This window comes from Aethalodelphis obliquidens, unplaced genomic scaffold (genome assembly GCF_003676395.1).
Source record: "Aethalodelphis obliquidens isolate GAN/ISIS:26980383/991018 unplaced genomic scaffold, ASM367639v1 scaffold24, whole genome shotgun sequence".
Classification (NCBI taxonomy): Eukaryota; Metazoa; Chordata; class Mammalia; order Artiodactyla; family Delphinidae; genus Aethalodelphis; species Aethalodelphis obliquidens.
In genome coordinates, this window is record NW_020837968.1 from 17,146,699 (window position 1) to 17,163,894 (window position 17,196).

The 17,196-nt window shown below is 41.4% G+C and overlaps 1 protein-coding gene across 6 annotated transcripts in view; it reads right to left on the reverse strand.

The window, feature by feature from the left end:
• Nucleotides 1-17,196, reverse strand: part of TP53BP2 (tumor protein p53 binding protein 2) — a 67,391-nt gene that overhangs the window by 15,520 nt on the left and 34,675 nt on the right. For 5 of the 6 annotated variants that reach the window (XM_027122273.1, XM_027122272.1, XM_027122276.1 and 2 more), the window contains 8 exons: nt 8,002-8,103; nt 5,889-6,063; nt 4,933-5,114; nt 4,411-4,575; nt 3,800-4,028; nt 2,299-2,412; nt 1,836-1,984; nt 604-1,069 (listed from right to left, as the gene is read on the reverse strand). In XM_027122273.1, coding sequence (XP_026978074.1) covers nt 604-1,069; nt 1,836-1,984; nt 2,299-2,412; nt 3,800-4,028; nt 4,411-4,575; nt 4,933-5,114; nt 5,889-6,063; nt 8,002-8,103 — 1,582 coding nt within the window. Of the gene's footprint in view, nt 1-603; nt 1,070-1,835; nt 1,985-2,298; nt 2,413-3,799; nt 4,029-4,410; nt 4,576-4,932; nt 5,115-5,888; nt 6,064-8,001; nt 8,104-10,220; nt 10,240-17,196 lie in introns of those variants that run through there. The other variant, XM_027122277.1, reaches the window with a different exon arrangement.

Genomic DNA, 17,196 nt, shown 5'->3' on the forward strand with positions numbered 1-17,196 from the left:
ATTCCGGTCCCATAAACTAATGACTCTTAGAAAGAACCCAACAAGTTACCAAATTATGTATGTTGAACACAAAGTAATCTTTTTGTGTTTTATATTTAACTAGTAACTGTGTCCTCATTAGAACAACTTAAAATATAGTAGAGAACATTAAAAAAAAAAAATACATATACAGAGGCAGTTGTCTAAACCTCTAGGCACCAAGAACACCTGGTCAGACCTAGAGTGAAGACACATCCCTCTGCACAGCGATCCCCTGCAGGCACTTTTCCCCACTCACCGAGGAGCTCGTCCGTGAGCGGGAAACAAACGCACACAGGAAATTCAACACAGAAGGCTATGTCATCGCTATAGGTTTCATGCATCAATTTTCATATTTATTTCATTTTATTCACCTACCATCTTCAGCTACTACAGTAGCTGACATTTAGCACAAACTCTTTGAAACTCCCCATGAAGAACAGAAGCCATAATGAAACAAATCTCTTAGGACAAAAGCATCAGTCAAAAGAGGTACACGTCACTGTGCTGTCTACTGATCGACGGCAGCTCTGGTGTAGGATGGAAACACATCCACGCAGGTGAAGATGAGACCAAGAATCTTACCGCTCGGAAAGTGGGGCCCTCGGGAATGGGACTTGGTCAAGGCGCTCTGCACGGCCTGCTGGAAGTTTTTGCCGGGAGCCTGGTGCTGGGTATACATGGAGTATATGGAGCTGGCAGCCACGGTCTGGGGTTTCCTGAAGGGCGGAAGGAGGGTGTCCTTGGAAGGCTGAGGCGTGAAGGGCCGGACGGCAGCAGCAGGGGGACTTTCTTGCTTAGAACCTGGAGGAAGGGTCTGGTCCGCTTGGCCAACTGAAGGCATGCTGACAGCCAGCAGGACCCTCTGCTGCTGCCCCGCTGGTTTGGGTTTGTTTCCCATGGATGCGACAGCCGCTGACAACTGCTGAGGGTTTCCATCTGGCTTAACGTCTGAGGGCGACTGATTAGTTTGTCCAAAATAAGGCAAATTAATCTGTTTTGGTTTTGATGGAACAGGAGGTGGTACCTTAGCTACATTCTTATTTGCAGCCTGTGAACACACACGACAGCCAATTAAAATACTGTGTAACTGGGTGTACAGGATGTTCCAGACACCCTGAACTGCACAAATGCTAAGTACAGACTGAAAAGACTAGCTCTGCATTTAAAAAGCATTAAAAACTCTTAAATCTCTGAACTAAATCACGTGTAAAAGGCACTTCGGTAATGCAATACAAATCCTGCCCCGTATGATTTCCTCCGCATTGCCCCTTCCTATTTGGGCAACTATAAGTGGCCACTTGAAAACTTTTAACTGCCATTTTTCATATTCACGGGTGACACCAATAACTGAAAACCATTCTCGTTCATCGGAACGTCACGCAATCTGGGCCACGTGGTTAAAAAAAAACTCCTAACTTGGAGCATGCAGCCATAGACTGCTTATCAAAGGGTGGGATCCTAACAGTTACGGAAGATTCATCATCAGATTGCTTGACATAACCTAAGCTCCAAATTTTGAAGAAACAAGGTAACTGAGCAGCACAAATACAATGTTCTTCAATGCACCAGTATTTTTTTTAGAGAATCATACAAAATATGACCCAGAAGCAAGCATGTTAGTCATGTGCCAGTACGATGTAAGACCACAAATATACTCCAGCAACAGAATTTAAAATAACAGAATGCTGTTGTATTTTCTAATCTTCCACATAGATTTTTTTTCTCTCCCTTACATAATACTTTCTCTCTTCTAAAAAAAAAAAAATGTATATAGAATTACCATTAAATCTTAAAACTGGGATACTCTCAAGTACCTGAGCATCCCGCAAGATATCTTCACTGCTCTGGTTCTTCCTGAGGGTACCAAAGGCAGGTGGGGCAGCAGACTGGTCCACGGTGTCAAACATTGAAAAGGGACGCACTTTCTTCTCCTTCTCCCTCAGCGGAACCTCCCCATCATCAGCTGAAGAAGACAGGGAAAAAAAAGAATCACGCTGATAACCAAACTGCTTGTAATAAAATTTCTTATTCACACATGTTTCTCTCTCCTCAAGCGTATACCCACTAAATGCTCTTCTATTCTTAAATTAAGTTGATTAAAGGATAACCCAACACTACAATGCTAGTACCTTAATTCCCTGGCTAAATGAAGCTGTTCTGGAAATAAACACAGTCCCTGGTCTTAACACACTAGAAAATAAGCTATCTAAAAAAGGATACACAGAACCTTTAGATGCCCAAAACAGCATATTCTGGAACAGCACAAGTAAACCTCACCTTGGTCTGGAGCATTTCCAGAGCTTTTGGACACAGAAGCAGAGGCTTGTTGGCTCAAGAAAAGATCTGCATTCGGAGGAGTCCAATCAGGGCCAAGCAGATGGATTTTAGAGCCTAGAACACAGAAAAGCAACTGCAATAACCTGGCATTCTAAGGAGATGTTTAATGGTTCACTTTGCTGCTAAGAAGTTAAATCTCTAAAAATGGGTTTAAATCTCAGACTCACAAAAACCCCAGTAAACTTACTTAGAAAACATCAGATTTTATACTTGTAATTGAAGAGTGCTCCTGCTGACTCAAATAAATTAATCACCATCAACAGAAAGTCCGTTTGAAGCAGCAAGGACGCATTACTCCTCACCAGGTAAGAAAACGTCACCATCCCACCCAGAAAACGACTTCCAATCTAGCAGACCAAGGGCTCTCTGGTGTGTCTTACGTAACCACCACAAGTGATGCACACACAACAAAAGCAAAAGCACGGACTTTCAGCCCATGACTCTGACCACAGTCTTGGGTAAATCAGAGTATTCAGGTTTTTTCTACACTGGTATTTAAGTTTCAAAGCCATAGCTTTTATTTTTCCTTAAAAAAACAAAACTAACTCTTTCTACAATAAAACCCAGACCATGCAGCACTACTGCTTCACAGTGGCAATTAATCCAAAATAATAAATAATTTTAAAGTTAGCTATTATTTACACATGATAGTGGTTACGGAAAAGAGACGATTCTATTTTTTTTTCTCCAGGGGGGAGTTTAATAAGCTCATGAAAGGATGCTTTCTGCCCTGCTTTTCCTACAACTCTCCCTTCATTTTTTCCTCCTATTATAAAAGTGTGGCTTGCACCTGCCCCCCGCCCCCGGCCAAGTATCTGAGGACTACACACAGAATGCAAAGACCACTAACACAACGAGCCTCTGTTACTTTCACTTTTATCTCCCAATATGTTTACCTTTATTCTAAAAATTATCATCAGGCAAATTCTCACACGGAAACATATACGAATAGCAAACACCAATCATCAACAGAATGGACCTACTGTCTCGCATTCTGTGGAGACAACAATATCTGGAGTTTTTATACCACAAGGAAAGTTCTCAAGTTATTAACATCAGATCAAAACTTCCTTATTGACGAGAAGGAATTCAAAACAATTTCCAGGTTTTTAAAAACCTGATGTTTTATTTCATTTCCTGAACAGAACCCTAGAGTACTTAGGGTTAAGAAAATGATCATTTCTTAACCCCAAAGAACACAAGGAGATTCTTAGAATTGCCACATGAACAAGAGATAGGAAGACATCTTTTTAAACTCAAACCTGGAGGAAAAAAAAAAAAATCTAAATTAAAAAAAAAAAAAAAGACTTGCTGTGAAGCACAAATAAAAGAAAGGTATACAAAAACAAACAAATAAATAAATAACTCAAATTTGGGGGAAAATCATAGTGAGCACGGGAGCAACTTAGCTCTGGAAGGACTTGGAAATGCCTGGTTTTACCTTTCACTTGTGAAGCGGCCCCAGATCTCATGTTGGGCAGTGTCTGGACTTTCATGGACCCCTCGGAAGCCTGCGTGGCCCCAGGCCCATCGGGCAGGGCTGGCTTCACCAGCAGCTCAGGCCTCGAGGCAATCCGGGGCATAGTTGACGACTGGATATAGGGACCGACCGCAGCCACTCGACTCGGCCCCGACGCCCCCGGCTGGGGCAGGTGTCCATCAGACGAAACCTTAGGAGAAAGCACAGAGCCTTTAGTATTGCAAGTCAGGCTGGATCTGACTCAGAAAAGCCCGTGACGTGTTCCTAATTTTGTTAAAAATCGGCACTTTCAGGATCTAGCCATCAAATCTACAAGAGATATCCCCAAACAAAAACACCCCATGGTGAACTCTCACCCACACTTTATTACAAGAATTAGAAAAAAGAGCAGAGCTACGTAGGTGATCATATTAAAAGTATAAAAACAGTGGATTCTCTTTCAAGAAGTCACAGGTCCCGTCCCTTTCCGGAGGACGCACCGAGCAGTGATTCTGAAGATGCTGCTGCAAGTACTGACCTCATTGGGATGGTCATCGTCCCCTCCTCCCGCCCCCTGCCAACAGCACACTTACTGGAAGGTTCTCTTTCTGCTGCAGGGCCGCCTTCTTCTTCCACAGCCGGTCCCTGAGCTCATTAACACGCTTGTCCATGACCGCCACTTCTGAATTGCGCTTATTCAAGCACTCCCTCTGTTGTTGCAGCTTGGCATTCTGCTCCTGGTTCAGTTTGTTTCTTAACTGAACAAAATTAACGGAATAAAAGGTAGCCAAGGAGTAGGAAGAAAAATTTCTCAAACAGATAATCACATGGTTCGCTATCATACAATTTCTAAAAATGTAAGGTCCCCCCACACTTCTCATCTCACGGTTTAAAATTAAGTGTTGGACCACCAGCTGTGGTTATAAGGAACACCTCAGATTTCCTGTCTGAGGTACTATAAAGTTTATTCTGGATTCTGCGGGGTTTAGGTCTTCCTCCCCCTCCCCGCTTTAAGGAAAAGAGGCCGAAATCCAGGACTTCCTGCTGCTTATGTGGACAATGCTGTCGTCCTAGAGAGGACGTGCCACTGAATGTCACGGGAGGCCACAGTTTACCTGCAGCTCCTTGTACAGCCGATCAAGCTCAGCCACCGCGGACTGGTTGTCATGGTGACCATCAATCCTGCCGTTCTTGAGCATCTCTAGCTGCCTTGTAAGTTCCTCTACTTTTGACACAGCCAGAACGAGCTCCCTCTGCTTTTGCTGGAACAAACTATTCATCTGTTCAATTTCCTCCACTAAAGTAAGAACAAGAAAAGCAACAGTAGTTGAAAAGAAAAATGAGAATGGACTGCTTTCTGGGCAACCAGGATGTACCATAAACTTTCTCATAAAAAGTAGAGAAAATTTTCAGGAATGTCCTAGAATCAACCTATTCCTTTATAAGCACCTCTATCAAACAGACATCTCTAAATCAAATCACTAAAATTTTAATTAAAATGGTATTGTAATAGATGGAGCCATTATATGCATAAAAATCCTTACCTTCATCAAATTTTCAGTCAAAAATTAGAGAGAAGAAAGAGAACTTCAGTGCAGGGGGCCTGGGTTCCATCCTTGGTCAGGGAACTAGATCCCACATGCATGCCGCAACTAAGAGTTCACATGCCACAACTAAGGAGCCCTGGAGTCGCCACTAAGGAGCCCGCCTGCTGCAACTAAGACCTGGTGCAACCAAATAAATAAATAACTAAATGGGAGGGGGGTGGAAACTACTACTACTACTACTACATTTTCCAAAGGGAACCTGGAAACCTTGTCTAAAACATTCAACAGCTGAATTCAATTCAGGGGGAAGCAGCAGCATCAAAACTGCAGTGAATTATACTTTTCCAAAAAATCCTTTGAAGTTGATCTACATACAGAGTCTCATCTTATTCTTCTTACTTACTGCAAATTCACATAAGCTTCCTACACCAACGTGTTTTCTTATACCAATGCGTTTCCTTACACCCAAACAGTTTAACACTGCAGCATTTAGCACTGAGGTAAACCAAATGGGAGCAACTCACCAAGTTTCCCGTTGCTTAGCCTCTTCTGTTCCACGTGGCCTTTAAGGGCTCTCACTTTTTTCAGCTTAGCTTCCTGATTCTCAGCTATTTCTTTGAGCCTCTTAAGCTTTTCCTGTTCAGCAGCTTGTTGCTGCTGACGCTGATCTTGCTGTTTCAAAAACTTTAAGCGCTGCTCCTGAAGATATAAGCCATCATCAGACATGTCATTTTAAGCAGCAGACCACTAACCCACAATTAATCTAACCACACCCAGAGGTGCCCAGGCTGAGGTACACCGGTGGCGTTGCTCTGGTCTCACCATCTGTCCTACACACTGCTATGAGAACCACCTGGGGAGTCTGTGAAAAACAGCCTCTCCCGGGCCCAAGCCTAGAATCTACCTCTTAGGGGGTAAGATCCAGGAACCAGTATTTTTATCCAAGTGGTCCTTGTGCAGCAAGCAGTGATCCTTGAACTAGTTTTCATGAGCTGCGGCTATAATTTTAAGAAGGAGCTCATGTAGAGGGGGAAGCAGTAAAAGAAAGCTATTAAATGATACACTTCCAAGTCCAATTTGGATTCAAACCCAAGCTCTGCCATTTATTAGCTATGAGACTTTGGGCAAATTACATAATTTCACCAAATCCACAAGTCTGTCTCTTCACCTATAAAATGAGATGATCACTAGTCCTCCTAGGGCTACAGTGAGGATTAAATGCAACGTGAAATGTAAATCTCTGTCAACAGTATTGTACATAGTTAGTACACACTCAATACACTTAGAAAAGAGCTAAAGAACTACTTAGTGCCTTTAGAAAACTGCAATAATGCAACTTACAATTTTATTTCTATTATGTTAAAATTTTTAACTGAGTAATATAGCCACACAATTTATAATCAAGGGTAAACTTCACAGATTAATACGGCTAAAACATACAAATAACACAGAAATAGTTTCAAAATAAGACCCTGAGGGTAGAGAGTTATTCTGTTAACAATCAACCTTTTTCTTTGAATTCATGTCCTTGCAATTCAAGGAATGCTGCGTCAGCATCACATGGGACCTTGTTAGAAATGCAAAATGTCAGACTCCAACCCACACCTACTGAATCAAAATATGCATTTTTAACAAGATCCCTAGGTGGTCTGTATTCGTATTAAAGTCTGAGAAGCAATGATACACATGATTTTGAAAAAGCTGGTGTCTGGCATCAGAAGTAGAAAGGATGCATCGGAACCCTAGGAAGTATTCCAGGGAAGGCCATCGCGCATGTTGAGAACCACCTTAAAGAATCCCTGGCCATCACTTCAAAGCCCTGCTGGGGACCTTGCTACTCAAACCCTCAAGTTGTTCACCCCAAGTGAACTTACAGTCCCTCAAAAACTGGTCGGCGGCAGAGACTGGGTATTTAGACCAGGGGCTGGCAGACCTGCAGGCGAAATCCAGCTTGCTATCCGTGTTGTGAGTAAAGTCTTCTCGGCACACTGCCATACCCGTTCGTCTATGGCTGCTTTCCTGCTACAACTGCAGAGCTGAGACAGCACAGCTTGCAAAGCCTAAAATATCTCAGCCCTTTACAGACAAAGTCCGACAACATCTGGCTCAGACTAGAAGCCCATGGCTGGCAGAAGCAGCAGCAGGGAGACTGGTTTAGATAGCAGTGGAGAGGCTTCCCATGTTTTCTTTGTCCAAGGACAGGATGAGAATTAGGTGGTGGGTGAAGAATGTCCCCAGATAAGGGCAGGCAGCCTGTTACCAGTGCCAAGCAGCAGCTGGGGACAGGTTTGCGTGAGCAACAAGCGCCTCTTGCTGTAGTAATGATTCAGGAGGAGGTCAGCCCAGAGCTGCGCCTACAAGCAAAGCCGAAAGGTTCTTTCCGCTGGTCCTGTTTTACTGATACTCAGCATAGCGTGGTTAACTCTGATCAGAATGATGGTCGGGAAGAGGAACAACTGGGTGATTTAAGGTTTCTACAAAATGCTGCAGTAAAGAGAAGGAAGCAAGTACCTTTCGGTTGATGGTATCAACACGTATCTAGGAGATAACTGGTTTACCAGTGAGGATGGAACGTAAACGGCTTTACACACACATGAACAGGAGTGGCCCGTTAGGTCTTTGAGAACAAGATATTACCTTAGTGGCCAGCATTTGTTGCTGGGCCTCAATCTGTTGCTGCTGGCGAGATGCCATTTCCTGAAGTTCAGCAAGTGTCAGGTCCATCCTAGGACTATTAACCTACCAAAAAAAAAAAAATGCAAACAATCCAACTTAGTACAAAATGATCACAGAGACTCCTCACTCAAAGGCCCATTATAAGCATCACCTGAACCAATCAGGACAAAATTATTTAGCCATTTTTCTTCCATAATATTAAAGAAACCATTAACTTTTATATTAATACCCCACATTGACTTATTAACATATAAAACATACTAACATACAGACCAACACTCTTCTAAGCTGTAAATTTAAATTAACTAGTTTCAATAGTCAGTAACACAGATGGAACAACTTGGAATTACCTCGTTCTATAGTTAATTTAAATTAGGAAGGCAGTGTTTGACCATATTAAACGTGATACTGGCACACTGGCAGCAAACCTAGAATACAGTCATCAAAACACCCTTTAAAACTATGACACTAGAATTTTACAAATTCAAGATACATTGGGTCATCAGGGACAAAGCAAGATGTCCACTCTCTAAACATCCGTTGGACATGGTCCTAAGAGGTTTAACCCGTGCCACAGAACAAAAAAGTAGAAATAAACTGTGTCCAGACTGAAAACGAAAACGTTTCTTGGATGGGGCTAATGGCGGACTGTGGGAGGGCTCACGCCAAGGAGTACTCCCCCAAACTTTTGTTGCCAGTGTCCTTGTCCCTGTGGTGAGCCACAGCCGCCCTCAGACTCTGCAGGAGACCCTCCAACGCTAGCAGAAAAAGAAGAAAAGAAGAAAAGTAGAAAAAGGAGATAATGAAGGAACAGCCATTATTCAGTCATTTTTCTGCAGCTTTACCTGAAAGGAGAATTGCGTCTATGTGATTCATTACAAGATACCAACAGCATCAGATACATCAGAAATACATCTACATGTGCAACAACTCCTACAGAACACCTACTGAACGCTGGCAGAAGACCTCAGAACTCCCCAAAGGCAAGAAAGTCCCCACGTACCTGGGTAGAGAAAAAGAAAATATAATAAACAGAGACAAAAGGATAGGGACGGGACCTGCACCAGTGGGAAAGAGCTGTGAAGGAGGAAAGGTTTCCACACACTAGAAGCCCCTTCGCGGGCGGAGACTGCGGGTGGCGAAGGGGGAAGCTTTGGAGCCGCAGAGGAGAGCACAGCAACTGGGGTGCGGAGGGCAAAGCGGGGAGATTCCCACACAGAGGATCAGGGCCTACAGGCACTCACCAGCCCGAGAGGCTTTTCTGCTCACCCTTCGGAGCGGGTGGGGCTGGGAGCTGAGGCTCAGGCTTCCGGCCTGAAGGGGTTAGTGCACCACGGCTAGCCGGGAGGGAGTCTGGACCTGCCGAAGAGGCAAGAGACTTGTTCTTCCCTCTTTGTTTCCTGGTGCGCGAGAAGAGGGGATTAAGAGCGCTACTTAAAGGAGCTCCTGAGACGGGCATGAGCCGCGGCTAACAGCGCGGACCCCAGAGACGGGCATGAGACGCTAAGGCTGCTGCTGCCGCCACCAAGAAGCCTGTGTGTGAGCACAGGTCACCGTCCACACCCCCCTTCCGGGGTGACTGCAGCCCGCCACTGCCAGGGTCCCGGGATCCAGGGACAACTTTCCCGGGAGAACGAACGGCGTGCCTCAGGCTGGTGCAACGTCACGCTGGCCTCTGCCGCCGCAGGCTCGCCCCGCACTCCGTGCCCCTCCCTCCCCTTGGCCTGAGTGAGCCGGAGCCCCGGAATCAGCAGCTCCTTTAACCTCATCCTGTCTGAGCGAAGAACACACGCCCTCCGGCGACCTACACGCAGAGGAGGGGCCAAATCCAAAGCTGAGCCCCGGGAGCTGTGCGAACAAAGAAGAGAAAGGGAAATCTCTCCCAGCAGCCACAGAAGCAGCGGATTAAAGTTCCACAATCAACTTGATGTACCCTGCATCTGTGGAATACATGAATAGACAACGAATCATCCCAAATTAAGGAGGTGGACTTTGAGAGCAAGATTTATTATATTTCCCCTTTTCCTCTTTTTGTGAGTGTGTATGTGTATGCTTCTGTGTGAGGTTTTGTCTATATAGCTCTGCTTTCACCATTTGTCCTAGGATTCTATCCGTCCGTTTTTTGTTTTAATTTTTCTTAATAATTATTATTTTATTTTAATAACTTTATTTTATTTTACCTTACTTTATTTTCTTTTAGCTTCTATCTTTCTTTCTTTCTACTTTTTCTCCCTTTTATTCTGAGCCGTGTGGATGAAAGGCTCTAGGTGCTGCAGCCAGGAGTCAGTGCTGTGCCTCTGAGGTGGGAGAGCCAACTTCAAGACACTGGTCCACAAGAGGCCTCCCAGCTGCACATAATATCAAATGGCAAAAATCTCCCTGAGATCTCCATCTCAACACCAGCACCCAGCTTCACTCAACGACCGGCAAGCTACAGTGCTGGACACCCTATGCCAGACAACTAGCAAGACAGGAACACAACCTCACCCATTAGCAGAGAGGCTGCCTAAAATCATAATAAGTCCACAGACACCCCAAAACACACCACCAGACGTGGACCTGCCCACCAGAAAGACAAGATCCAACCTCATCCACCAGAACACAGGCACTAGTCCCCTCCACCAGGAAGCCTACACAACCCACTGAACCAACCTTAGCCACTGGGGACAGACACCAAAAACAATGGGAACTACGAAACCTGCAGCCTGCAAACAGGAGACCCCAAACACAGTAAGATAAGCAAAATGAGAAGACAGAAAACCCACAGCAGATGACGGAGCAAGATAAAAACCCACCAGACCTAACAAATGAAGAGGAAATAGGCAGTCTACCTGAAAAAGAATTCAGAATAATGATAGTAAAGATGATCCAAAATCTTGGAAATAGAATAGAGAAAATGCAAGAAACATTTCACAAGGACCTAGAAGAACTAAAGATGAAACAAGCAACGATGAACAACACAATAAATGAAATGAAAAATACTCTAGATGGGATCAGTAGCAGAATAGTTGAGGCAGAAGAACGGATAAGTGACCTGGAAGATAAAATAGTGGAAATAACTACTGCAGAGCAGAATAAAGAAAAAAGAATGAAAAGAACTGAGGACGGTCTCAGAGACCTCTGGGACAACATTAAACGCATCAACATTCGAATTATAGGGGTTCCAGAAGAAGAAGAGAAAAAGAAAGGGACTGAGAAAATATTTGAAGAGATTATAGTTGAAAACTTCCCTAATATGGGAAAGGAAATAGTTAATCAAGTCCAGGAAGCACAGAGTCCCATACAGGATAAATCCAAGGAGAAACACGCCAAGACATATATTAATCAAACTGTCAAAAATTAAATACAAAGAAAACATATTAAAAGCAGCAAGGGAAAAACAACAAAAAACACACAAGGGAATCCCCATATGGTTAACAGCTGATCTTTCAGCAGAAACTCCACAAGCCAGAAGGGACTGGCAGGACATATTTAAAGTGATGAAGGAGGAAAATCTGCAACCAAGATTACTCTACCCAGCAAGGATCTCATTCAGATTTGATGGAGAAATTAAAACCTTACAGAGAAGCAAAAGCTGAGAGAGTTCAGCACCACCAAACCAGCTTTACAACAAATGCTAAAGGATCTTCTCTAGGCAAGAAACACAAGAGAAGGAAAAGACCTATAATAACAAACCCAAAACAATTAAGAAAATGGGAATAGGAACATACATATCGATAATTACCTTAAATGTAAATGGATTAAATGCTCCCACCAAAAACACAGACTGGCTGAATGGATACAAAAACAAGACCCATATATATGCTGTCTAAAAGAGACCCACTTCAGACCTAGAGACACATACAGACTGAAAGTGAGGGGATGGAAAAAGATATTCCATGCAAATGGAAACCAAAAGAAAGCTGGAGTAGCAATCCTCATATCAGACAAAACAGACTTTAAAATAAAGACTGTTAGAAGAGACAAAGAAGGACACTACATAATGATCAAGGGATCGATCCAAGAAGAAGATATAACAATTGTAAATATTTATGCACCCAACATAGGAGCACCTCAATACATAAGGCAAATACTAACAGCCATAAAAGGGGAAATCGACAGGAACACAATCATAGTAGGGGACTTTCACACCACACTTTCACCAATGGACAGATCATCCAAAATGAAAATAAATAAGGAAACACAGCTTTAAATGATACATTAAACAAGATGGGCTTAACTGATATTTATAGGACATTCCATCCAAAAACAACAGAATACACATTTTTCTCAAGTGCTCATGGAACATTCTCCAGGATAGATCATATCTTGGGTCACAAATCAAGCCTTGGTAAATTTAAGAAAATTGAAATCGTATCAAGTATCTTTCCCGACCACAACGCTACGAGACTAGATATCGATTACAGGAAAAGATCTGTAAAAAATACAAACACATGGAGGCTAAACAATACACTACTTAATAACGAAGTGAACACTGAAGAAATCAAAGAGGAAATCAAAAAATACCAAGAAACAAATGACAATGGAGACACGACGACCCAAAACCTATGGGATGCAGCAAAAGCAGTTCTAAGAGGGAATTTTATAGCAATACAATCCTACCTTAAGAAACAGGAAACATCTCGAATAAACAACCTAACCTTGAACCTAAAGCAATTAGAGGAAGAAGAACAAAAAAACCCCAAAGTTAGCAGAAGGAAAGAAATCATAAAGATCACATCAGAAATAAATGAAAAAGAAATGAAGGAAATGATAGCAAAGATCAATAAAACTAAAAGCTGGATCTTTGAGAAGATAAACAAAACTGATAAATCATTAGCCAGACTCATCAAGAAAAAAAGGGAGAAGACTCAAATCAATAGAATTAGAAATGAAAAAGGAGAAGTAACAACTGATACTGCAGAAATACAAAGGATCATGAGAGATTACTACAAGCAACTCTATGCCAATAAAATGGACAACCTGGAAGAAATGGACAAATTCTTAGAGATGCACAACCTGCCAAGACTGAATCAGGAAGAAATAGAAAATATGAACAGACCAATCACAAGCACTGAAATTGAAACTGTGATTAAAAATCTTCCAACAAACAAAGCCCAGGACCAGATGGCTTCACAGGCGAATTCTATCACACATTTACAGAAGAGATAACACCTATCCTTCTCAAACTCATCCAAAATATAGCAGAGGGAGGAACACTCCCAAAGTCATTCCACGAGGCCACCATCACCTTGTTACCAAAACCAGACAAGGATGTCACAAAGAAAGAAAACTACAGGCCAATATCACTGATGAACAAAGATGCAAAAATCCTCAAAAAAATACTAGCAAAAGGATCCAACAACACATTAAACGGATCATACACCATGATCAAGCAGGGTTTATTCCAGGAATGCAAGGATTCTTCAATACACGCAAATCAGTCAATGTGATACACCATATTAACAAATTGAAGGAGAAAAAGCATATGATCATCTCAATAGATGCAGAGAAAGCTTTTGACAAAATTCAACACCCATTTATGATAAAAACCCTGCAGAAAGTAGGCATAGAGGGAACTTTCCTCAACATAATAAAGGGCATACATGACAAACCCAGAGCCAACATCGTCCTCAACGGTGAAAAACTGAAACCATTTCCACTAAGATCAGGAACAAGACAAGGTTGACCACTCTCACCACTCTTATTCAACATAGTTTTGGAAGTTTTAGCCACAGCAATCAGAGAAGAAAAGGAAATAAAATAATACAAATAGGAAAAGAAGAAGTAAAGCTGTCACTGTTTGCAGATGACATGATACTATACATAGAGAATCCTAAAGATGCTACCAGAAAACTACTAGAGCTAATCAATGAATTTGGTAAAGTAGCAGGATACAAAATTAATGCACAGAAATCTCTGGCATTCCTATACACTAATGAAAAATCTGAAAGTGAAATCAACAACACACTCTCATTTACCATTGCAACAAAAAGAATAAAATACCTAGGAATAAACCTACCTAAGGAGACAAAAGACCTGTATGCAGAAAATTTTAAGACACTGATGAAAGAAATTAAAGATGATACAAATAGATGGACAGATATACCATGTTTTTGGATTGGAAGAATCAACATTGTGAAAATGACTCTACTACCCAAAGCAATCTACAGATTCAATGCAATCCCTATCAAACTACCACTAGCATTTTTCACAGAACTAGAACAAAAAATTCCACAATTTGTATGGAAACACAAAAGACCCCGAATAGACAAAGCAATCTTGAGAATGAAAAACGGAGCTGGAAGAATCAGGCTCCCTGACTTCACACTATACTACAAAGCTACAGTAATCAAGACAGTATGGTACTGGCACAGAAACAGAAAGATAGATCAATGGAACAGGATAGAAAGCCCAGAGATAAACCCACGCACATATGGTCACCTTATCTTTGATAAAGGAGGCAGGAATGTACAGTGGAGAAAGGACAGCCTCTTCAATAAGTGGTGCTGGGAAAACTGGACAGGTACATGTGAAAGTATGAGATTAGATCACTCCCTAACACCATACACAAAAATTAGCTCAAAATGGATTAAAGACCTAAATGTAAGGCCAGAAACTATCAAACTCTTAGAGGAAAACATAGGCAGAACACTCTGTGACATAAATCACAGCAAGATCCTTTTTGACCCACCTCCTAGAGAAATGGAAATAAAAACAAAAATAAACAAATGGGACCTAATGAAACTTAAAAACTTTTGCACAGCAAGGTCATAAACAAGACAAAAAGACAACCCTCAGAATGGGAGAAAATATTTGCAAATGAAGCAACTGACAATGGATTAATCTCCAAAATTTACAAGCAGCTCATGCAGCTCAATAACAGAAAAACAAACAACCCAATCCAAAAATGGGCAGAAGACCTAAATAGACATTTCTCCAAAGAAGATATACAGACTGCCAACAAACACATGAAAGAATGCTCAACGTCATTAATCATTAGAGAAATGCAAATCAAAACTACAATGAGATATCATCTCACGCCGGTCAGAATGGCCATCATCAAAAAATCTAGAAACAATAAATGCTGGAGAGGGTGTGGAGAAAAGGGAACACTCTTGCACTGCTGGTGGGAATGTGAATTGGTACAGCCACTATGGAGAACAGTATGGAGGTTCCTTAAAAAACTACAAATAGAACTACCATACGTCCCAGCAATCCCAATACTGGGCATATACCCTGAGAAGACCATAATTCAAAAAGAGTCATGTACCAAAATGTTCATTGCAGCTCTATTTACAATAGCCAGGAGATGGAAACAACCTAAGTGTTCATCATCAGATGAATGGATAAAGAAGATGTGGCACATATATTCAATGGAATATTACTCAGCCATAAAAAGAAATGACATTGAGGTATTTGTTATGAGGTGGATGGACCCAGAGTCTGTCATACAGAGTGAAGTAAGTCAGAAAGAGAAAGACAAATACCGTATGCTAACACATATATATGGAATTTAAGAAAAAAAAAGTCATGAAGATCCTAGGGGTAAGACAGGAAAAAAGATACAGACCTACTAGACAATGGACTTGAGGATATGGGGAGGGGGAAGGGTAAGCTGGGACAAAGCGAGAGAGTGGCATGGACATATATACACTACCAAACATCAGGTAGATAGCTAGTGGGAAGCAGCCGCATAGCACAGGGAGATCAGCTTGGTGCTTTGTGACCACCTAGAGGGGTGGGATAGGGAGGGTGGGAGGGAGGGAGACGCAAGAGGGAAGAGATATGGGATCATATGTATATGTATAACTGATTCACTTTGTTATAAAGCAGAAAGTAACACACCATTGTAAAGCAATTATACTCCAATAAAGATGTAAAAAAAAAAAAGTTTCTTTTCTGTCTTTACACAAAGACAACACAATCATCTATGAAGAAAATCCTATGGAATCTACAAAAAAGCTACCAGAATAATTTATTTAGCAAGAATGCAGGATAAAACATCAATATGGGAAAATCAATTATATTTCTATATATTAGCAACAACCAGAAACTGAAGAAAGTATTTTTAATACCATTAACAATAGCATAAAAAACATGAAGCACTTAGGAATACATTTCACAGAAGATGTGCCAGATCTGCACACTGGAAACTTCAAAACCTGGCTGAGAGAGAGAAGACTTAAATAAACGGCGAAGTGGAGCTCATGAACCGAAAAGCTCAATACTGTCAAGACGGCAGTTCTTCCCAAACTGACTTACAGAGTCAACGGAATCCCAACCAAAATCCCAGCAGGCTTTTTTTGTATAAACTGACAACCAAATTCTAAAATTCCATATGGAAGTGCAAAGGACATACAATAGCCAAAACTTTGTAAAGAATGCAGTTGAAAACATACACTACCTGACTTCAAGACTTACCATGTTTCAGTAACCAACACAGTGTGTTACTGACATCATGACAGATAAATAGATCAATTGTGCAGGACACAGAGTACAAAAATAGACCCGCACATACATGGGGTAATTGATTTTAGAAAAAAAGGCAATTGAGTGGAGAAAGTTTAGTGTTTTCAACAAATGCTGCTTGTACAACTGCTATCCATATACGAAAAACAAAATGAACTTTAACTCTCACACCATATGCAAATGTTACTGCAAAATGGATCATAAACTTAGATGTAAAATCTAAAACTACAAAACTTCTAAACTGATCAATTATACTGTATTAAAATTAAGAACAAGTCATAGACTGGGAAAAATATTTGCAAATCATCTATGTAATAAAAAACTTGGATCCAGAATATATAAAGAAGCCTTAAACTCAGTAATAAGAAAGTAAACAACCCAATAAAGAAAAAATTAAGCAAAAGAGGTGAACAAATACTTCACCAAAGACAATACACAAATGGCAAATAAGCACATGATAGATGCCCAACATCATTAGCCATTAGAGAAATACAAATTAAAACCAATGTAATACCACTACACACCTATTAGACAGCCAAAATGAAAAGGAATGACCATACCAAATGTTGGCAAGGATGTGGAAAAACTAGAACTCTCTGGTGGGGAATGTAAAATAAAACAATCACTTTGGAAAACACTCTGGCAGCTTTTTAAAAGTTAACATACAACACACCACTGTAAAGCAATTATACTCCAATAAAGATG